The following is a 21,815-nucleotide window of genomic DNA, read 5'->3' as shown; positions in this document are numbered from 1 at the left end:
TATTTCCATTATAGAAGTCTGTCATCTCTTTTGCTTGTAGTTTCTTACAGCACTGTTTGAATATTGGCTCTTTTGAACAAGTTATTAGAGACTTATTTAAGATGGTTTCTTTAAAAGACATCATTCTATTCCCATAAATATTGATTTTGAAGTGTTGTCATTCTCAGAAGTACTATTCTGCCCAGAATATTTGCCATTGGGGTTTAAATGATTGGGCCTTGGTACAGCGTATGGGGTGAGACGCAAGTTAATAATCTCCCAAATTCAGGCAATTACAGTACCCCCTTCTTTGTCCTGTCTGCTTGTTGTGTTTGGCTTTTTTAAGTCGCCAAAAGCATTGCAATGTTTTGATTAATTAGATTTGCAAAGGAAGTCTTAGAGCAGTCTAAATGCTGCTGTTACAGCCCATTGCACCCCAGGCAGTGCAGAGGTCCCCGTTTCGGATGCAGGTTCAGGCTCAGCCCGCTGCCGCCAGCCCAGGTCTGAGCCTGTCGAGGCACGTGCCAGCGGCTGCTCTGTGGCCTCCCGGTCTGTCCCGGGGGAATTCCACGTGGCTGGCAATCCAGAGCACCTTTCCTAAAGGAGAAAATTCAAGGTGCCAAACTAAGGTTCTCTCAGCCCGCTCCGTGCCAGTGCTGCCCAGCACACGGAGCTCACAGAGAAGGGCCATCGCTTTCCTCCTCGTATTTCACAGCAGACAAGTACTTCTTAACTCCTTGGAGCAGAGAGCTGGCTGCCCTTTGAGGCTCTGCACCAGCCTCACCAAGCCCAGTGGCTGCTCGTTGCACTCAAAGGCACTGGTTGCTTTGCCTTCAATAAGAAAAATGGATTAAAGCAGAAGGATCTTCCATCTAATTGCAGCAGGTCGTCTTTTCCACTCCCCTGCATTTGGACAGGTGCTCAGGTGAAGACTTAAAAGCAGAGCAGGGGGTTGAGTTTTCCACCTACAGACAGTCCTAAAAAACAGTGGTATCAATAAAAACCTGCCAGGTTGGTCCCTGGGGCTTTTGGCTGGATTTGCACCTACCAGTGCCCCCCTACGTGGGGTTTCACACGGCTCACTAGAGCAGTTTTGGTCTTATTCAACCAATTGTCAAGACAAATAATATACCATCAAAATTTTATTTGGAACATGGCTTGATACAAGGAGTCCGTTTGGGCTGAGTTCAGGGATGCTGTATTAGTCTTTAGCAGTCTTAACATCAGCAAGCAACCAATGTTTGTCCAGTTTGTCATAAAAACTTCAGAAGAGCTGTTGTAACAAAATCTGTTAAGAAAATTAAGATATTGTTCTTCACTTTCCTTGCGTGTCTTGCTCCAATTTGCAAAGTGGATTATCAGCTCGCATCCCAGAGACTTCAAAATGTGTTTGATAATGCTCTAGTAGAGAATTTTGCTGTTTTCTCAAGCTTCTCAGAGGCTGTGTCTTCTGTGTAATGACCCTCTTTGTCTTTCTCCTGCTCCAGGAAGAACGGTTCCAAGTGCCTGGTGCACTGCAAGATGGGGGTGAGCCGCTCGGCGTCCACGGTGATCGCCTACGCCATGAAGGAGTACGGCTGGAACCTGGACAGGGCGTACGACTACGTGAAGGAGCGGCGCACCGTCACCAAGCCCAACCCCAGCTTCATGCGGCAGCTGGAGGAGTACCAAGGGATCCTGCTGGCCAGGTGAGCAGAATCACCCGGGTTACCGTGTTAAGGCATAACGAACTATTGACTCCATTATTTTAATTAGAACTTCCATCACCATGTTAAGTAAGCTTGTGGTTGTCTTGTGAGAAGGTAGCGCTCTGTTTTCCTGGGTTATCTCAGCTGAGCCTGGGAAAATAAGTGTAATAGAGAGCGTTTAGGAGGCTATTTGGCATCTAGGGTGGCTGGTTTTTAGAGAGTAGCATCCTGTGAACTGCCATCCGAATGCCGCATTCAGAGCTGTGCAGACTCCAGCGGGGATAACTGATGTCCCTGTAGCTTGAAACATCACTTGGCAGGGAACTCGCTTTGTCTCAGCCTTGCAGGTCCCTGTTGAACATGCCCCTCCTCAGCAGCTGGTCTGGTTTTATTTAGATCCTCTCGGTAAGTGTTGGTGTTAGAGGAGAGGACAGGATGTTCTGTGCATTGCAACAGCGGTTTTGATTCCTGTGTGCAGTCCTGAGGCTGGTCTGGAGCTGGGCCTGGGTCTGGGCAAGTGTGTTGTAATCCCCAGGCTATCACCCAATTAGTGAGAAGACGTAAATATTGCATGTTTCTAAGAAATCCACTTGTAAGCTGTGTGAAGCAATATCTTCACGTGATCGGCTGGAAGGAGGTAGTGATACTCTGTGTTTCGCCAGATTACGGTATTTTGTTTAGGATCGTGGTGTGCTTTGCCAGGGAGCCGATCTGAAGCAAGCAGAACTACCCCAGCTGAGCCTCCTGCTGCAGGAGGTGGCTCTTAGCGTGTTTTGACCAAATTAATTATCTCATAGCTTCTTGGTTCTGTTGAAAGGTGCCTGCTGTTTCTTTACAGCACCTCAGGTACTCATGCCTTCTTTAGGGCACACTTCTCACCTTTGTCTTCTGCTTGGTTTTGTCCCTTTTAGTCTGTCCTATCGCGACTTGTGAAGACATCCCTTCCCTTTTTCTGTGCTAAGGACTTACCGTTCCTCCTTTGCTCTCCACCTGCACCCAGCAGTCTTGCTGCTGGGCCAGGTCTGGATTCCCTCTTTTTACACCAAACCCCTGGTGTAAACTCCTCCTGTCGCTGAAATGTGCTGCTTATTTCCCTCTCTGTACAGATGAGCATCCTGAGGTCTCCTCTCAGCTTATTCCCTGATCAGGTGAACCCACAGGATCCTTGTCCTCCACCTGTCCCCATCTCTGCCTTCCCCCCCTCTGCTCCCCAAACGCTCACTGCCATAATGACTCTTTCACTCTGAAAAAGCGGCCAAGTCATATCAAGTCTCAGGATAGATCACAGTGGAATAGATACTTTAAGAAAATTGTGCTCTTCTGGACTGAAACCCTTTGAGACAGACCCCACACCTGTCTTTGATGCCTTGTGTGGCACCAAACGTGCTGCTGGCACCAATTAATAAAGGTCAGTGCTTAACTCTGAGCTAGAGGTGACCTGACCAGTGTGCTGTGCTACAGGTGGGAGATTAAATCTCACTGGGGTAAACTGGATGGAAGAAAAGCTTTTCAGATGGAAAAGCACATCAGGGTGCTGTGTGACAGTTTGAACACCTGTGAGCAGCCCTTGGCTGGTGGCAGCTGGTGTGTCACATCCTCAGCCCTACAGCTGGTGTGGGTAATCTGCCAGTCTGGTAGTTGGTGGCACACCTGCAAAGCCCCCCCGTTACAAACATTTGGTTAAGGAGTCAAGTCTTTCTTGCTGTTGTCATTTATATGGTGTGTTGTTCCCCTCCTACTCAAGCACCCCACTGCTGCTGACCTACTCTGCAAGTCCCCATGGTATGGCATGAACGGGATTACTTGCGAGGCTTTAAAAAATGCAAGAGCAGTGCATTACGCTCTGTGTGTAGGACTGAAAAGCCGGCAGTAAATGGAGCTTCACTGAAGCAAGGAATGGCCTCTCTGCTGCAGAAATGGTCCCGCTTTATGCGGTTCCTTTCTCAGCTCCAAATTACTTTTTCTCCTCTTTCTTCTCTGTGTTATTTAGCTTTGCCCTCTGGCTGCCTTTTTTATGGCTGTGGTATTCCAGGACAGGTTAAAAAGAAAAACACCAAAACAACAACAGATTGATGTTCATGTGACAGCTCCGATTTCAGAGGGAAGGTATGTGAGGGCAGCCATGTGCTCACGCTATCTAGTTACGGTTTTGTGTTGGGATTATAGCAACTGGGATATGTTTTCCACCTGCAAAATGAAAACCCCCCTGCCTGCTTTTAGTCAAAACAAGTGTGTTTTGCTCTTTGGGACTGTCATGCTTCTTGGGTTTATTTAAACTGTCCACTCCCTATGGTGATAGACACAGAAAAGAAGAAGCTGAGCCAGCCCTGTTTCTTTTATTAGTTATGGATAAGTTACAGAAGAACAGTGTTTGGGATCCCCTGTGCAACTTGTGAATCAAGAGCAATAGTTGGGCTGCCTGGGAAGGGACATGAGCTCCTGCTTCTAGCACTTGTGGGTTGTAAGGCTGGAGAAGTGTGAGGTTACGAGTAAATACAATCCACCTCTCCCAGCGGTTGTTGCCATCTGTTTCGATTCTCAGGTCAGGGCTGTGCTGGGCAGGTTTGCTTTGTTCGTGCACGAGGGTGATTATGACTTGCGGAATCAGATGCGCAGCTGAGCGCTGGATTTGAGCACTGAGCACCGGAAAACAAAAACAACTTCTCCCCAGGCCACGTGAGCAGAGATGTGGGAAATCATTGGTGTGTCGTACGGAGCGTCAGCGACAACCTGCCTCACAGCCAGCCCTGCTTCTGCTGCCCCTCTCAGACTTCGCTCCCAAACCCATTAGAGACCCCCAGAGCAATACTGTTTGCCCTGCTCTCCTCTGAAAGGACCAGATTCCACCCTGTGTCCTACACGAAGGTTGTAGCTGATTATGGGGTTAGAAAGCAAAATCTGTGAGGGATTATTTTCCTTAGCTGTTGGGCACCCAAAATTAAACAGGTATATTGTAATTAGTTCGATAGCGTCTGTTAATTAACTTACTGCAGCCAACAGACGTGTCTGGGAGCGCCTGCTCACGCTGGCAGGGGACTGGAGAGGTTTTGCAAGGTCTCCTGCAGATCCAAGGACCTTTCTGTGGTATCTGCTCTCCTCCTAGGGGCAAACGGTGGAAGCACAGCCCGGTGACCGCGGTCACTCGGCAGAGCCCTCGCAGCCACTGCTGCTGGCGGGTTTCAGTGGGACAACTCGCCTCCTTTGGGGTCTGTAAGCCCAGGGCCATGGGCTGGGTTTTTTTGGCAGGTGGGGATAAGGAAGGTGGCAGTTGCTTGGCCTCGTGACTGCTCAGACCTTCCTAAAGGGGCTTTCCAAAAGCTGGAGAACTCGAGTTTCCTTCCTGTGAAAGGTGGTGTTTTGTTGGCTATTTGAGGATCTCTTTGTGTTTTACTCACCCCACTCCCTTGGTTACCAGAGCCCAGTTATTGATCACGGGAGCTCTTCAAAGAAGGAGCCACAAGGGAAATGGGATTTAATTCAGTGTCCATCATCCGCTCATGTCCAGGACTAGGGACTGGCCGTTGCTCACCTGCTAGCAAATGGAAATGCTGGCTGGGAAAGGAACAAACTCTGCAGTCAGTCAAACATTGTGTTTATTGAGCACACCGATAAAATCCTGCTGCGGGATACGTGTCTGTGGAGCAGAACAGCGTGGTGGGATTCGGCTACTGGAAAGTGGCTTGTTATTGGATCAGCTTCTCCAGCAGCAGGTTTGGCCCTGAACTGTTCAGGTGAATCTGTGGTGGTTCAATGACTGTTTTTTGGCACAGTCTTTCATCCTTTTACACCAAGGTGGGTCTGGCCCTGGTGTGTGAAAACACTACTGAATGTTTTCATTTCTTTTTTTCCTGCAGCAAACAGCGACATAATAAACTGTGGCGCTCACACTCAGACAGTGACCTCTCGGACCACCATGAGCCCATCTGCAAGTCTGGGCTGGAGCTGAACAAGAAGGAGATCACCACCTCGGCCGACCAGATCTCGGAGGCCAAGACCAACGACAACCAGCAGCCCATGTCTCCCATCTACTCGGCCGAGCTGGGCAGGGAGCAGCAGCTCCCCGAGGATGCAAACATGACCGAGGAGATGTGTGTGAAGGAGAGAAGAATCCACTTAGAGTTTACGTGTCGAGACCTCCATGCCGAGCAGATGGAAGACAAGCTGAACCTGAACAACATCAATGGCTGTAGAGCAGGCTGTTGCGTAGACTCTGTCCCCCCTGATAACTGCCATGCCTCCGAGGCCTTAATGCAACTCCAGCACCCCTTGGAAATAACAGAGTTTCCTGATTTGACAGTGGACGATCTAGAAAAAGATGCCCTTAAGCCTGATATGAACGTGCACTTGGTTCCCATGGAAGAATTCACTTCGTGCTTAAAGGACTTTCCCCAGTCCCCAAACCAAAATTCCCCAAGTCTCCAACAGAATCCCCAGCCCGAAGTGTCAGACCTCAGTACAGACAGGATTGATTTCTTCAGTGCTTTGGAGAAATTCGTGGAGCTTTCCCAGGAGAGCCGGTCGCGCACCTGCTCCCATTCCAGGACAGATGAACAAGGCGGTGGCAGGAACGGGGTCTCCAGGGTGCCGGTGCTGGAAGTGCCCCCCGCTGCGGATGGGGGTACGGATGCTCGAAGGAACAGCTCTGGAAACTGTCCTCGGGCGTCGGATGACTCTTCCACAGATGAAGAACAACAAAAGGTTAAAAGAATTGCCTTTTTGGTTCTTTTTAAGGAACTGCTGCTCAGGCGGGGTAGCTGTTTGGAGAGGGCTTGCTGGATGCTTCCCCTTTGCTTTTAGATACTTGCCCCCTTGTGCGCTTTCTCCGTAAACGTCTGTGTACTGGCTGTGGTGGGGCATTGGTTGAGTCGACCTTGACCTGACCTGCTGTGCTGTTCTCGTGAGAAACTTATTTTTGAGCTGTGCATCAGCAGAGCAGGTTGGTGGCACTTGACCCACTAACGCAGCTGAACAGCCGGGGCCAGCCCAGCATCCCCATCCTGCGCCAATAGTTATCTGAGCAGATCATTCCACCAAAGAATGGGGCAAAACGGCACCTTTCCCTGCCTGGGAAGCACCAGCATTGGGAATCAAGGCAGATGTAGAACTTCCACTGATGCGGGAAGAGAAAGAGCCTCTCCAGTTCTGGGCTGATGGGATTTGGCATGTCAGGGCTCACTTCTCTCCTGGGTAGAGAGAGATTCCTGACAAAATTTAGTAACCTCTGAGCAGAGGTACCTTTCTTTATAATTGCTTTGTACCCTGCAGGGCTCTTGCAGGGATTGATGTTGTCCAGGGCCATGGTTTTCTGGGAGCCTCTCTTATTTAAATTCCACGCTGCATTGCTTGAATCTTTTCCATCTCCACGTGAGGCAATAAGGCTCTTCCAAATATAATAGGGCACCGCTCTCTCCAGTGATTTGGCAGGAAGAGCGTCTGTGTGGATGGAGGAGCATCTCTGGCCATTTTCCTCCGGGAAACTAGAGCATTTCAGCGCTTGGTCATTCTTTCTGCTGTACTTCTGTTCACTGCCGTACGTGAGCAGAATCTACTTTTCCAAACTGCACTTTCAGCAGCATTAGGATTTTTTTTGTTGTTGTTAACTGGATTTTTCTTTCTTTTAAAAAAAAAGGCTAAATTTCCTTTGGAATTAATGGCAATTAAATAAAAGTTCTTAAATCTCAGTCTAGGTGAAAATCTGGCCTGAAATATGTTAAGTGCAGTCCCAGAGACAATATTGCTTCTACATTAGTGATCGAGGTACTTGCAGTCTGTCATCACATACGGGCACGTGTGCTTTTTGTTCCTCTGGGGACATGCACCCCATTTCCTTTAAGCCGCTGCCATTTGCACTGTATCAGCGCAGCTGGTCCACTTTGTAACTCTCCTGTTTCTGTGTTGCAGGAGGTCCCTGAGCTGCCTGCCCCAGGCCATCTCACGAGATCCCACTCGGAAAATGCCATTTCTGTGAAGGAAATCATCACGGAGATTGAGTCAATCAACCAGGGAGCAGGACCTGCCCAGCAGAAAGAGAGTTCAGCCAACCTCATCCAGACACCAAAGAGGAACACGGTGCACGACCTGCCCGTGGAGGCGATTTGGGCGTCAGAAAGGGTGGAACAGAGTGAAGGAACCTGTGCTGGACACCAGGAAAAGGAGAAAGACCCTCTGCAAGCTGAGCAAGAAGCTGCCCCCTCGCTGCAGCCATCTTCTGGTAAATCCAACCCAGAGGAAAGCAGCCCCGGCGGGGAGCAGCAAGAGCCTCGTGGCTCCGTCAACCCTGAGCCCAAGTGGTGCCCCGGCTCTGTCCGACGAGCCACCCTGGAGTTCGAGGAGCGCTTGAGGCAGGAGCAAGAGCACCAGCACACGTCCCCAGCCTGCGTCTTACCCACCCGCAAGAACTCCAGGAATGACCCTACCGCTGCCGAGCTCCTGCCGCGGGGGAAGAGCGAGGAACCGTCCCTGGAGCCGGCTCTGGACGGTGACAAGACGCAGGACCTGGGCACTGAGGGGGTGCTGCCTGTGCCCCTTGTGTCCCCCGCGCAGGAGTCCCTGCCCGCAGAGCCCGGCACGGGGCAGGAGGGAACAGCACGGGAGCGCAGGACAGTGGTCTCGTTTGATGGGACGGAGGAGCCATCGCTGCCCTCCCACCTCCCAAAGAGAATTGAAATCATTGAATACACTCCCACGGTCAAGTCCACAGACACAAGCTGTGAGCAGGGCGGGCTGGCCACGGCCGTCCCATCTTTAGATGAAAACTTGAACCCTTCGTTGTGCTTGGAGAAGGCACTGAGATGTCCCAGAGCTCTGACGCTGGTAAATCCCTCGCTGCCGGAGCACACGGTACACAAACAGGCCACCGGTGAGGAAGGTGGTGGGTTATCTGCTCACCCCGGTGCTGCTTCCCCCTCCGTGCAGGTGAGCTCCACGCCTTTGGCCAGCGTACATCGCTCTTCTTACCCCTGTGTGATTCACCTGGAAGGTGTCACTGAGCAGAGCACGGGCACAGACGATGAGCCGGTCACACCGGGTGGCATTGAGGGAGACGTGACTCTCCCGTTCAGGGACAGCCCCAAACCTCTCTGCAGGGGAGGTGCCGGCACCTCAAGGCAGCTGAGCGGTGAGGAGTTCACCAGCCAACGTGCTGAAGACATGGACCTTCTGGACATCTCTTTCCTGTGCTACGGCCTCCCCCACAGCTCCAGCAGCCACAGCGTGGGCGAGCGCAGCAACAGCCCCGGGCTGGTCAAACAGCGAGCGAAGGAAATAGAGGCTCGGATCCGGCACGCCGGGCTCACCACACCCTCCCACATGAAACGCTCAGCATCCTTGGCCAAACTGGACTGCCTGGACCTCTCCAAGGACGACTTATCCGAGAGGGAGTCGACCTCTTCCGACGCCAACCCGGTGCTTTTTACCTGCGTTGCCCTCGGTCGAGGTTTTTGCGGGGGAAGGTTGGAGAGGGGCTCGGAAAGCGCGTGCGGAAAGCATCGCCTCTCCTCCCCCGAGCCCGCTAAGCATTTTGTGGAGCAGCTCAGAACAGCCGAGTGCATTGCCCAGAGCAAGCCGGTGGAGCGGCCGCTAGCTCAGTACGCCAAAGAGTGCAGCTCCAGCCAGCAGAGTTTGTTCTCCAGCGCAGATCCCACGTGGACTAGCTCCGAGGAGGGTCCTCCGCTGCTCCAGGTGCAGGTCCTGGACTCCTTGTCTCCGGCTCGAGGTCTGGCTGTCGGCCCCCGGCAGCAGCACGGCAGAACTCACCCTCTGAGGAGGCTCAAAAAGACCAGTGATAAAAAGCGGACAACCAATCCCCTCTACAATACCATGTGATGCTGGGCCCTCGGCTGTGATTTCTTACCGAGAAGCCGTGGTGTTGCGTTCACGCGAGGGGCAGGTGTAATATGAGGAACATGCACTTTATTGGTTAATTTTATATATATTGTCATTTTACTGTTCCTGGCGCATGTAGGTGTGGGTTGGTTCTTCTGTGTGTGACTCTGACTGCAGGACTGTTTGGGTTTTTTTTAAGTTTTATAACTCGGATAACCTCAAATGTTTTTTGTTGTTAGTTTGTTTTAAAAGAACACCTTTACCATGCGGATATTGATGTTGGCTTGCTTCGGCAAGGTGGAGTTTTGCTTAGAACCAGATCCTAGCTCCTAACTTGAATTTTCCCCATGCCTCAAAATGGTGCTGGGTGGTTGTTGGGGTGAGAGCCCCCGTAAATGTGAAGGCTGTGCCAAGGTCCCTTTATTTGGCCTTTCTTTTATTTCTGCAAACTGGAACTCCACAATCACAAAGCTGCTTCAGGACAAACCCCCTGTGCTCGGTGCATCCCCAAGAGGAGCACACGGGGTGAATCCCAGGGTGAATCCTCCCCATGGACGGGCTCTGGAAACCCGTTTTGTGGTGAGGTGGAGCCTCACCTGCCCTAGACCCGCAGGTGAGAGGAGGAGAACCCCCAAAGCCAGAGTGTTCTTTTAAAACAAATGCCTCATTACTTGAATACTGCTGTGGGCCTTCCAAGTTCATGGCCATATCATCTGTCCTCTGCCCTCCTGCTGCCTCCCCTCTGCCCAGAAGTCGTTCCCGTCTCGTGCTCTGGACTTTCCTCTCCCCTCGGCCGCGCTTCTGGTCGCTCCCAAACCCAGAGGCTGTTTTGTTACACGACATGTTGCCCCTACTGAATGCAAAGCTGTGTCCTCTCTGCTGTCACTCCCAACACTTGACCCGGGGGGGGAAGATCTTTTCTGGAAGTTCTTTTTTCTTTTTTTTCCCTAAATTGTCTATATGGTATTTATAGAGAGGTTTTTTGTTGTTGTTTCTATGTTGGTTTTTCCTTTTTTCTTATTTTTTTTTAAGGGCAAGACTGCATTCTGTAAACTGGAAAACAAACCCACCTGACTCAAACTCAGTGCTGTTCATTGTAACCTGCACAGAAATGGGAGTGGATTTGACCTTATAAGCTGTCTTCCCTTTCCAAAAGTGAGCCTCGGTGCCAGCCTTTGCCAAATGTGTCCTGCGGGAAACCCCTTTGCCCCGCTGCGGGAGGGGACTGCAGACCTGCCCATCTCCCTCGCTCTTGAAGCTGCGTTTCAGAATCAAAAGCCGTGAGCTGCTCAGAGCCATTCTGCAGGTTCTTGCTTCTCCGGAGAACCCGTGTTTGAGGGGTCTGCTCCAAATTCCAGCAAATTATTTTATGGTTCCTGAGCAGTTTGGCTAAATCAAAGCTCCTCGTTTCCAGACGTGCATATCAGCGAATGGCGCGGGTGCAGTTGGAGAAGGGCACTTGGCGGTGGCAGGAGAGCTCTGGGTCCTGTCTGCGGCCCCGTGGCAGGTCTGGAGCACCAGAGCGTGTCTGAGCTGGTGCTTGGCTCTGGCCCAGACCTGCCCTTCAGGGAGGAGCGAAGGTGCAGAATGGCTCCAGCTGCTGAAAGCCCAGCATGGAGAGGACATGGTGTGGGAGGAGCAGCACAGGCCGTGCCTGGAAAGCGACGCTGGTGCTGCAGAGCCTCGCAGGCTCCGATCGCATGAGCTCGTTTTGAGCCAGAGAGGAGCACACGGCGTCAGGGCATTGCAGAGCATTGGGAAGCAGCGTGTCTGCCCTGGGGACAGGGTGTCCGTAGCCCCCCAGCTTGCCTGCAGCAGTTTGTAAGGTAATCCCGCCTGTAGCTCCCAGGGTTCCTCCTACCCTGCCTCATGGAGCTCAGTGTCCCCGGCCTGGGCACGGGGCCGTGAGCCTGTGCTTCTCCAGCAGCAACATGGCACGTCGTCCCTTTGGGGCAGGTTGTCACCCCGCTAGCTGCAGGCTGGAGCCCAGCCCGGAGTAGCCCAGCAGCCCCCATCCTGGGTCAAATAGCCTGTCACTACAAGTCACCCAAGTCCTTGGCCCAGGAGGCTGGATACTCCTTTGGGACGCTGAAAAACATTTGGCTTCTCCTAGCCAGCTCCAGCTGGCTTTGGAGCTGGGCAGGCAGTCTGGAAAGGCCAAGTGGCTCATGTCATCTTGTGAAGGACAATTTTGGTCCTTGCCTCCCCCCCAAAGCTCACCAGACCCTGCTGCCCGCCACTCCTGACCCCACAGACGTGTCTGCCTCTCTGTGGGCAGAAAGGACGAGGTGCCACCAAGCCTGTCCTGCGTTGGAGGGAGAGTGCTTGGCTGGCAGCTTGTCCTGGTGACAAGGATCTGCTTGGGAGGGGAAAACCCTGTGTATCATTTGTTCTTGAGAAGAGAGGAGGAGGAAGGAGATCAGGTTTCTTTGCCCTGCTTGATCTCAGGGGAAATGTCCTATAGGAAGGCTCTTCTGTGCAGACCAGAAATGCTGCTGCTTCCCAATGCTCTGCTGCTGTCCGGGTGCCTCAGCTGGGGAGCGAAGGCCCCTGCGGGAGGTGCTTTGCTGTCCCCTTGTCCTCGGCTCTGGGCCAGCACAACTGTGGTTTTTCTCTGGGAAGCCTGTGGACAGGTGGAGGGACTTGGGGAAGGTGGTTGGTTCTCTTGCAGAGTTATGAAGGCCTTGGAGGTCTGGAGGCTCTGACCTGGTGGCAGGAAGGGGAACGGGCTGGAGGGGCAGTGAAGCCACCAAGTCCCTCGTATCAGAGCTCTCTACCTGGGGACGGTTGTCCCTTCTCCGTGCTGGTGGCTCATGGGTGGGTGGTGGCTCACTCCTGGTCCCTGTGGCCACCCCCTGAGAGCTGCTTGTGGCCCACAGAGCACGGGGGAGCAGCACCTCCAGGGCGCTGGGCCTCGCTGATAGAGGGGTTTTAGGAGAAACCTGTTGTTCTAAGGGCATTTTTGTACAAAGCAACTGTTCCTTTGGTCTCTTGCAAAGCCCTCTCGGAGGATGCTTTATTGTTTACATTGACTCCTGTACAATATCTCAGCCATCGCCTCCCCCCTTGCCCGCCCCATCTCCGGCTGTACTGTAACGTGTGAGCCTTGCACAAACGGATAGCGTGTGCGTGAAACTGGTTTTTACACTGCGTTCTGTTGCACTCGATGGTGTGTGTGTGCGTGTGTGTGCCCGGTCTGCTTGAGAAGTTGTGACATGTACAAATCTTTCCCCTTTCGGCCCTTTCCTGGGGGCGCGGTCCCAGCGGGTCAGCAGGTGATGCTGCTTCTGGCTCACTTGGATGTTAAACGGGACAGGGATGAGCTCCGTGTCCCTCTCGCCAGCAAAGGCCTGGTGGAAGGTGTCCCACCCCAGCTCCGGCTGCTCCGGGGACCTCTTGGGAGGAGCGAGCCGCTGGGGATCGGCACAGGCTCCGAGACCCCCGCAGCTCTCCTGGCCCGGTGGCAGGTCCCCTGCTCCCATCCTGCCTTAATCTGGTCCCAGCTCCATGCAAACCCCCACGGTTCTCCCTAAGGGAGGGACCCCAAGCCCTTGCTGGTGCGGGCAGAGGTGGGCGCTGGCCTGGCACTGGTCCGGGCTGGGCAGGGGCTCTCGGTCGCCCTCCGGCAGCGCTGCCAGAGGTGCTAACAGCCTGCCTGTGCTGCAGACCCCTCTGTTGGCACAAAAGCAGGTGCCAGTGCCTTTTCCTGTATAGAGATGTGATATTTGTGTGCCGTAGGGATCGCCCCAGGGCCGGACAGTCCGACCGTGTGCTGGATCGTGACCCCTTGGGGACGGCTGGCGGTGCAGTTGCAAACAGGGAGGGGAGTGGTTCTGTCTGCCCCTCCTGCATCTTCCTCAGTGGCTGGGATCGTCTCCTTTCCCCCTAAAGACTTTATGACTGATGTGCTCAGCTGTTTTTAAATGTGAACTTGTGCACTGATGTGCAGATTCAATGTTCTTGTTACCGAATGAATAAAGTTTTATTTTGAAGATGACACGGGCACGCTGCCTCCTGTTTGGGGTCAGGGCTGGGGGCGGTGAGCGATCCGGAGCTGTCGGAGCGCGGGGCGGCAGCAGGATCGGAGCAGCTGGAGCGGGGCTGTTCACTCCCGTCTCCTGCCAAAAGTGAAGATGGATCCATCCTGTCCCAAGCGATCTGTGCAGGGGCTGAGGAGTCGTGCTCCCCTGCAAGATGCTCTTCCAGATCGTGCCGCAGTCGCAGGGGAGATGCTGGGGTTGTGTATGTGACACTGTTGGCATGCTGCGGGGGCCCTCCCTGCGCTGCTGCGGGTGGAGGAGCTGCGAGGAGGGTCCTGGCGTCTGAGCTCCAAGGGGCTGTGAGGTTTCAGCCAGACCCTGGACCAGACCCTGGACCAGACCCACCATGGCCAGCCCAGGAGCTGAGCTGAACCTAAGCACTGAATAATCATGGCCCAAGTGGGTTGGGGAACAGCCCATCTCAGGTGAGTTGACTTTGCTCCTTTGTGTCCCCTGTCATGTCAAGCAAGCGTGGCACAAAGGTCTCTGCGGGTTCCTTCTGGCCTTGCTGTGAGCACGGGGGTACGGAGAGAGCCAAATTCCCCAGAGCTCAGCCTCACTGTCCCTGCGCGGAGCTCCCTGATGGGCCAGGGCTGAGCGGGCACCAGGGCTGCAGGGCCATCGCTGAGGGACAGGGCAGTGTCCCTGGGGTGCCCCGTCCCTTCCTCTGCCCCCCAGCACAGGCTGAAGAAATGTCTCCCAGGGCTTCTCCACTTGCTAGGGATGTGGATTGGAATTGGGACTCACTCCATCCCCAAGGTCTAAGGGCATAGTGAGCCTGGGATAGGGTGGGACAGGGCAGGCAGGGGGTGCCTCTGCAGCCCCCTCCCTCCCACCCTTTGGCTGGGTGAGCAAGGATGTCACCTCTCCCCTGACTTTTTGCCAGTGGCCCCCTCCTGCCCGGCTCAGCCAATGCTTGTGCAGCTCTGCGTGGTGCCCTTGTAGGGTCCAGGGCTCTGCTGCCTTTCCAGGAACCATGGCTCCCCTCCCGCGGGTCCCTGAGCCCTACAATCCCTTAATCCCCTTGGGCCAGGGCATCCCTGCGGGGCTGGGCTCTGCTAAATTCCAAATCTGGCTTCTGAATGTGCCTGTAACCATCCCGCTACACAGGGCTGGGGCTGATGTGGGCTCACCCCAATGGGGTTGCACCCAACCTTGCTCACCGGGCAGGAGGCAGCTGTGGGTGTCAGGGGCCCCAGGGCCTGCCCATGACCATGACCTCTGTGGGACTGGCCTGGCTGCAGGGCACGGGGGGGCCGTCCAAGGGTTGCAGCCCCGTGAGATGCCCAGCAGCCCCGTGTCCCACTGAAGTCCTGGGCAGAGGTGACCCCCGGGGTGATGGTGGCCCGGGGGTGCTGAGTGCTGGTCCTCCCCTTGGTTTCCCCCAGTGCTTTAGGAAGGTGCTGCCTGGCAGGAGGGGGCAGAGGGGCTTCTCCTGCCCCCGCGAGGGGCTCCCGTGCACTGCGAGCACCCTCAGCGCCCCCAGTTCCAGGAAGGGACTGAGGGCTGGCTGCGCCCCAGCCGCCCCCATCCCTGCGGGCAGACCCGGGCGGGGGGGCAGCTCGGGGGCCGGGCAGGGTGCGGGGGCAGGCGGGGCCGGGCCGGGCCCCCCCGCTCCCTCCCGGTGCCTGCGCGGGGGGGCTGTGCCGGCCCCGGCGCCCGGCTCGGCTCAGCTGTTCTCTGCGGCAGCGGCACTGCGCGGTGCCGAGCCCAGCGGCGCCGGGCGGAGCGGAGCGGGGCCGGGCCGGGCCGGGCCGAGGGGAGCGCAGCGGGGCCGGGCCGAGCCGGGCGGAGCCGAGCGGGGCGCAGCGCCGGGCGCGCCCGCAGCGCGCAGGAGCCGCGGAGCGCAGGTGGGAGCCGGGGCACGGGGGGAGCCGGGACCGGCGGCGGGGACCGGGAGGGAGGGAGGGGATGGCGGGGCGCTGGGCTGCGGCTCCCCGGGCCCCCCGGGCCCTCGGCCGCCCGCCGCCCGGCAGGAGATGGCTATATTTGGAAAGTGACCTCTGGTCGTTCCCGAGCAGCCGCTGCGGATTCAATTGTGGCAACGTAATGGCACGGCCGGGAGCGCGGAGCGGGGAGCGGGGCTGTTCTGCCTGTATCGGGCTTTGCACCTTGCCTGCACCCTGCCTGGATCCCGCCCGTACCCCGCCTGCACCCCCCCTGACCCCGCCTGCACCCCGCCTGCTCCGTTAGCGCCCCATCCGACCCCACCTGCGCCTGCCCGTATCGCGCCTGCACCCCGCTAACACCCCGTCTGCACCCCATCAGCTGTCATGCCTGCAGCTCGCTAGCACCCCGTCTCTAGACCGTTAGCACTCTGCTTTGCACTCTGCCTGAAGACCGTTAGCACCCTGTTTGCACCCTGCCTGCACCTGATTCACCCCTGCCTGCACCTGACTCACCCTTGCCTGCACCCTGCCTGCACCCCATTCCACTCTGCCTGTACTCTGCCCAACTCCACTTGCACCCAGCCTGCACCCTACACATTGCCTGCACCCCTCTCAACTCTGCCTACACCGCGTCTGCACCTCACCTGCACCTTTCCTGAACCCCACATCCTGCCCGCACCCTGCCCGCACCCTGCCTGCACCCTGCCTGCACTATGCCGAGCCGGCCAGGCCATCACCCCCTCCCTGGCCCAGCCTGCACCCCAAGTTCTGCTCACACTAGCGATGGATGAGGTGCTGCAAAATGCGTGTTCCTGAGGAGCCCCCTCACTCCTCCCCAGGGCTGGGGACTGTGCCTGGGGCCATGTGGGTGGCACCAGTGGTGCCGGTGTGCAGCTCCTCTCAATAGCAGGGCTCTGGGCCCCCTCAGCACCTGGCTCTGACCCACACCAGCTCTGCCAGACCAGGGGTGATGCTGAAGGGCCATGGGGACTCCCGGCAGCGTCCAGGGACCGGGCAGATGTGGCTTGGCTTGGCACTGCACGTGCCCTGGCCAAAAGCCACGGGCTGGGACATGGAGGAGCAGATGTGCTCCTACCTCTGCCTGCAGCGACCCCACAGGGCAGCTGTGCCCGGCCCTCCAGGCTGTGGTTTGGTGACTGGATATGGCCACTGGCAGTGGCTGAAGATCCAAAAGAGCGCAGGGGAGTCCCCAGGGCGGTCAGTAGCTCGTGGGTGCTGCAGAGTCCCAGCTGCAGAGGTTTTGGGCTCCCGAGGGGCTCAGTGTCCCCCAGGCAGGTCCCAGGAGCAGCATGGGCTCTGGATGGAGATGGGTGATTGCAGGCAGCGTGTCTGACTGTGGCCACGGGCTGGAGACCCCGCTGGGGCTGTGCTGAGCACAGCGGGGGTTCTCTGCACTCCGGCGTGCCCATGGGGCTGTGTGGCTGTGCCCATGGGGCTGTGTGGCTGTGCCGGGTCCAGGCCTCACCCAGGGTCAGTGCCAGGCGGGTGGTTTGGGGGGCAGAGTGGGTGACAAACATGGAGCCCCGGGGCAGGGGCCTGTGGGGGGAGGCATGGGGTGGGCACCACTGGAGGCACCACCTCCCTCCTGGGTGCTGCGTTGAGCCAGACGACCTCAGACCAGCGATGCAGGATGGGACACAAGGGGACAAGCTGTGACCCTGTGCATGCACCTCTGTGTCCACCCCAAACTCCCCTCAGCCCCACTTTTCCATTGCAGCTGCTCGTGTGCCAACCCCAGTGCCAGCCGTGGGGCAAGGCACAGCCGTGGGGCACAGCACAGCTGCACATCATGGCACGGCCGTGTCCCCATGTCCCTGCCCAGCTGTGCAGCGTCTCCAGCTGTGGGATGCCCATCCCCAGCACTTGCAGCACGCACACCCCCTGCACCAGGGCTGCCCCCAGTCCCTGCTGTGGGGTCAGGGCCACATGGGGCACCGTCCTGCACCCTCATCCCCCAACATTTCCACGTCCCCAGCCTTCCCCCTGTGCACAGGGTAGGGGGTTCTCTCAGAACATGAGGCCCAAGGGGGAAAAAACCCCTCCGTGCTGTGCAAGTGTGGGGGGATGTGGCCTGACCCTGCACCCCCCCAGCCATGAGCCGCCGCGTGGTGCGACAGAGCAAATTCCGGCACGTCTTTGGGCAGCCGGTGAAGGCTGACCAGATGTACGAGGACATCCGCGTCTCCAAGGTGACGTGGGACAGCTCCTTCTGTGCCGTCAACCCCAAGTTTGTGGCCATCATCGTGGAGTCTGGCGGCGGGGGGGCATTCATCGTCCTGCCCCTCGCCAAGGTGAGTGGAGAGGCTGCTGGGGTCTGGCCCCCCCGGGATGTATTGGAGGGGACATGGGGATGGGCTCTGCTTTTGGGGCGGTGCTGTGGTCCAGCTTACAGGGGGCATTGCTTTGCCTCAGTATTCCCATCCTTATGGGGGGCTCAGGCGGGGACAACCTGGGGCGCTCATCAACACCTGTGCAAGGTGACGTCTCAGGGGCAACCGAGGTAACGTGGGAACCCCCAGCTGCTTTTTCCCCAGCCCAAATTCCCCAGGAACACGCGATGCCCAGGGACAGTCCCAGTGGGGTGGGGGTCTGCCCTGCCCACCCCAGCAGAGGGGCTGAGGACGCCCTCCCTGCCCCTCCTTGTCACCAGAGGGGACACAAAACAACTTCTCCCAGGACACACTCCCCCCTGTATCCCTACAGGGCCTCGTGCTAAATGAGCCCTATTCCCACTGCATGCCTCGGTTTCCCCCTTCGAGGGGGGTGCAAAGCCCTGGCCACCACTAGGGCTCTCTGTGTGTCCCTGCTTATGTCATCTGGTGGCCAGGCTGGGGCTTGGGGGGCACCTGGCAGGGCCCCCACCCCAGCTGCTGGGGACTCAGCACCTCGACATTGCAGACAGGACGGGTGGACAAGAACTACCCGCTGGTGACAGGGCACACGGCGCCCGTGCTGGACATCGACTGGTGTCCCCACAACGACAACGTCATCGCCAGCGCCTCCGAGGACACCACAGTTATGGTGAGGGGACGGACCCCGGGCGGGAGGGGGCGGGGGAGCTGGGGGGGGGCGGCACAGAGCATCCCCCCCTTCACTGCCTGCAAAGTGTCACTGGGCTATTTTTAGCCGCGGTGCCATGCGTTCGCGCTGGCGGCGGCTGCTCTCTCCATGATGCAGCAGTTTGTGCTAAATATACCCGTCCCGGCGACTCAGCACCCAGGAATAGTTGGGCGGGTGGCTGGGGGCTGCACCCCGGCTGTGACCCCCTCCTTGTGCCCACAGCGCCCCGAGCACTGGGGATGCACCCCAGGATGGAGGCGCTGCTGCTGTCTCCTCACCACCCTCCCCACAGGCTGAGCTGGGATTAACGATGAGTTTAATTGGCTCCAGAGCCCTCAGCCGCTTAGCACTCACCCGCGGGGTGATCCCCACCGCCCCACACCCCGGTCTCCATCCCCCACCAGGTGTGGCAGGTCCCCGACTACGTCCCCGTGCGCAACATCACAGACCCGGTTGTGACACTGGAGGGACATTCCAAGCGGGTGGGCATCATCTCGTGGCACCCCACTGCCCGCAACGTCCTGCTCAGCGCAGGTAAGGGGGGCCTGGGTTGGTGGGGTTGGGTGGGATCTGTGGGGGTGACAATGTCCAACCCATGGGTCGTCTGCAGGCTGTGACAACCTGGTGATCCTCTGGAACGTGGGCACCGGGGAGATGCTGCTGGCGCTGGAGGACATGCACACTGACCTCATCTACAACGTGGGCTGGAACCGCAATGGCAGCCTCCTCGTCACCACCTGCAAGGACAAAAAGGTCCGCGTCATCGACCCCCGCAAGCAGCAGATTGTGGCGGTGAGTGTCCCCGCTGTGTCCCCCTCATCATCCCACCGCGGGGTCCCCCCCTGTGCCTGCCTGACCCTACTAACCACCCGCACCCACGCGTCTCTGTCTTTGGTTTTAACCCGCTAACGGCCGGCGCAGGAGAAAGACAAACCTCACGACGGCGCCCGCCCCATCCGCGCCATCTTCATGGCCGATGGCAAGATCTTCACCACCGGCTTCAGCAAGATGAGTGAGCGGCAGCTGGGCCTCTGGGACCTGGTACGAGACGGCGGCTCCCGCCCGGCCAGCGCCGCCCCGGGGACCCCGCGGAGCCGGGGCCGTGCCGGGTGATGGGGATGCTCTCCAGCAGCACGTGCACCCTGGGAGGCTCGTACACTGCCCAGCAGCAGGACTCAGCGGCTCTTTTGGGGGACAGTTCCGGACCCCCTCATTTCCCCCCGCTCCCATACTCCATGCTGACTCTCTCCCCCTCCCCCCAGGAGAGGTTTGCCCCCCACGAAGGGCTGAGGCCCGTGCGGGCTGTCTTCACGCGGGAAGGACACATCTTTACCACGGGCTTTACCAGAATGAGCCAGCGGGAGCTGGGCTTGTGGGACCCGGTAACGAGGCCGCATGGAGTGCTGCCCCGGGAACTTGGCCCCCCAAAAACCCTCTGCCCCCCTCCACCCGGGGATGGGGTGCCTGCTGCATCTACCTTCCCAAAAACGCCAAGTTCCCAAGTGTGCCGTGCTGTGCCGGGCATGGGGAGGGGGCTGGGAGTGCTGGGGGGCAGGCTGGGTGCACTGAGTCGTGCAGGTAAGCAGGAGCGGGCAGGGGGGGTGCCAGGCTGCCTGCCCGGGGGGTGTGTACTCCGGGGGGGACGAGCCCCGTCCCCGCAGTGTGCTGTGGCTAACGTGTGTGACTAACGTGGTGGGGGCTTTGGGGCCACTGCTCACCCCCACCCCCTGCTCCGGCCCCGCAGAAGAACTTCGAGGAGCCCATCGCCCTGCAGGAGATGGACACGAGCAACGGGGTCCTGCTGCCCTTCTATGACTCCGACTCCAGCATCGTCTACCTCTGCGGGAAGGTAACGCCCCTGGGGCGCATCCCCCCATGCCACCCCATCCCTGGGGGTGCCGGGGCCAGCTGACACGCGTCCCCACGCCCACAGGGTGACAGCAGCATCCGGTACTTTGAGATCACAGACGAGGCGCCCTACGTGCACTACCTGAACACCTACAGCAGCAAGGAGCCACAGCGGGGCATGGGCTTCATGCCAAAGCGTGGGCTGGATGTCAGCAAGTGCGAGATCGCCAGGTGAGAGCCCGGGGGACTCTGGGGGAAGGTGGAGGGGCTGGGGGGACAGCTGGACCCTGACCACCCCTGTCCCACACAGGTTCTTCAAGCTGCACGAGCGCAAGTGCGAGCCCATCGTCATGACAGTGCCGCGCAAGGTGAGCCCATGGGGGTCCCAGGGGAGATGGGAGATCTGGGGTTTGGGGGCGACACCCTGTCTCACCGTGATCTCCCCTCCCTGCAGTCAGACCTCTTCCAGGATGACCTGTACCCCGACACACCGGGCCCTGAGCCGGCCCTGGAGGCAGACGAGTGGCTGTCGGGGAAGGACGCGGAGCCCATCCTCATCTCGCTGCGGGACGGCTACGTCCCCGTCAAGAACCGGGAGCTGAAGGTGGTTAAGAAGAACATCTTGGACAACAAGCCCCCCCCAGGCCCCCGCCGCAGCCAGTCCACCTGCGACTCTGACTTCTCCGTGAGTGCCCTTGGGGGTGGGGATGTGGTGGTGGGGCTGTCCCCCAAGATGGGGTGGGGGGGGCAGAGGGGACTCCCTAGTGACCCCATCTGTGTCCCCCCCAGCAGTCAGCCTTAGAGGAGGTGCTGGAGCAGATCCGTGTCCTGAAGGAGACAGTCCAAGCGCAGGAGAAGCGCATTTCCGACCTGGAGAACAAACTCTGCCAGTTCACCAATGGCACGGACTAGCGTGGTGGCCACGGGCAGGGCAAGGACTGTCCTGGCCCCCCCAGGGATTAAAGCCAAGTCCCCGCAGAGGGCAGGAGCCCAGAGCCATGTTCTTTCCCCAGGAGCCAAGGCTGCAGGGAGGGGGTTGGATTCTGACCCCACTGGTATCATTCGCACCCTGCTCACGGGGTGGCCCAGTACATCAGCCCCATGCTGCAGCGCCCGGGGGGGTCCTGCTTTGGTACCCACGGGCTGGGGCTGCTGAGCATCCCTCCTCGGGGACCTGCCAGCTGCGTGCCAGCATCCTCCCAAGGTGAGGGGGCTGCCGGGCCCCCCCCGGCCAGGATGTGCTTGGGTATGGTGCTACATCCCCCACGAACCCCTCGCCTCTCTCCACCCCATCGCCCACTCCACTGGGTGTTTCCAACCAGCGCTTTGCTCCTGGGTCCCCTTTTAATAAAGGGCTCGGCCACCTGTGGCCACGTGGCATGTACCGGGGCTGTGGGACCACCACATCAGGGGGGCCCCTGCCTGCACCCCGCTGCCCACACGGCCCTGGTGCAGGCAGAGAGAGG

The 21,815-nt window shown here is 57.9% G+C and overlaps 2 protein-coding genes across 11 annotated transcripts in view; both read left to right on the top strand.

Moving 5' to 3' along the window:
• Positions 1-13,488, top strand: part of SSH2 (slingshot protein phosphatase 2) — an 85,557-nt gene extending 72,069 nt beyond the window's left edge. For all 8 annotated transcript variants that reach the window (XM_082068234.1, XM_082068235.1, XM_082068236.1 and 5 more), the window contains 3 exons: positions 1,467-1,667; positions 5,522-6,365; positions 7,569-13,488. In XM_082068234.1, coding sequence (XP_081924360.1) covers positions 1,467-1,667; positions 5,522-6,365; positions 7,569-9,491 — 2,968 coding nt within the window. In that variant the 3' untranslated portion in view covers positions 9,492-13,488. The remainder of the gene's footprint in view (positions 1-1,466; positions 1,668-5,521; positions 6,366-7,568) is intronic.
• Positions 13,489-15,204: 1,716 nt separating this feature from the next.
• On the top strand, positions 15,205-21,733 carry CORO6 (coronin 6). Of its 3 annotated transcripts, XM_082068638.1 has the most exons (12): positions 15,243-15,381; positions 17,533-17,732; positions 18,340-18,462; positions 18,906-19,035; positions 19,112-19,293; positions 19,423-19,542; positions 19,764-19,883; positions 20,246-20,350; positions 20,435-20,580; positions 20,660-20,717; positions 20,804-21,034; positions 21,139-21,733. In XM_082068638.1, exons 2-12 carry the CDS (start codon positions 17,535-17,537, stop codon positions 21,259-21,261), a joined length of 1,536 nt encoding a protein of 511 aa, XP_081924764.1. In that variant the 5' UTR covers positions 15,243-15,381; positions 17,533-17,534; the 3' UTR covers positions 21,262-21,733. The 3 variants fall into 3 exon arrangements, with proteins under 3 accessions (XP_081924766.1, XP_081924764.1, XP_081924765.1); XM_082068640.1 differs by lacking the exon at positions 19,423-19,542 and having other exon boundaries at positions 15,205-15,381; XM_082068639.1 differs by lacking the exon at positions 19,423-19,542 and having other exon boundaries at positions 21,142-21,733.
• The last annotated feature ends 82 nt before the right edge of the window (positions 21,734-21,815 follow it).

The sequence above is a fragment of the Streptopelia decaocto genome (genome assembly GCF_964273445.1).
Source record: "Streptopelia decaocto genome assembly, chromosome: 18".
Taxonomy (NCBI): Eukaryota; Metazoa; Chordata; class Aves; order Columbiformes; family Columbidae; genus Streptopelia; species Streptopelia decaocto.
The sequence above is the reverse complement of the archived record's forward strand: the minus strand, read 5'-3'. Positions and strand labels throughout refer to the sequence as shown.

Excerpts from the sequence above, each read along its gene's own strand:
- CORO6 (XM_082068638.1), top strand. The coding sequence starts at position 17,535 with ATGAGCCGCCGCGTGGTGCGACAGAGCAAATTCCGGCACGTCTTTGGG. Across the intron at positions 17,733-18,339 it reads TCGTCCTGCCCCTCGCCAAG|ACAGGACGGGTGGACAAGAA; the intron begins GTGAGTGGAGAG and ends TCGACATTGCAG. Across the intron at positions 21,035-21,138 it reads CCTGCGACTCTGACTTCTCC|CAGTCAGCCTTAGAGGAGGT; the intron begins GTGAGTGCCCTT and ends TGTCCCCCCCAG.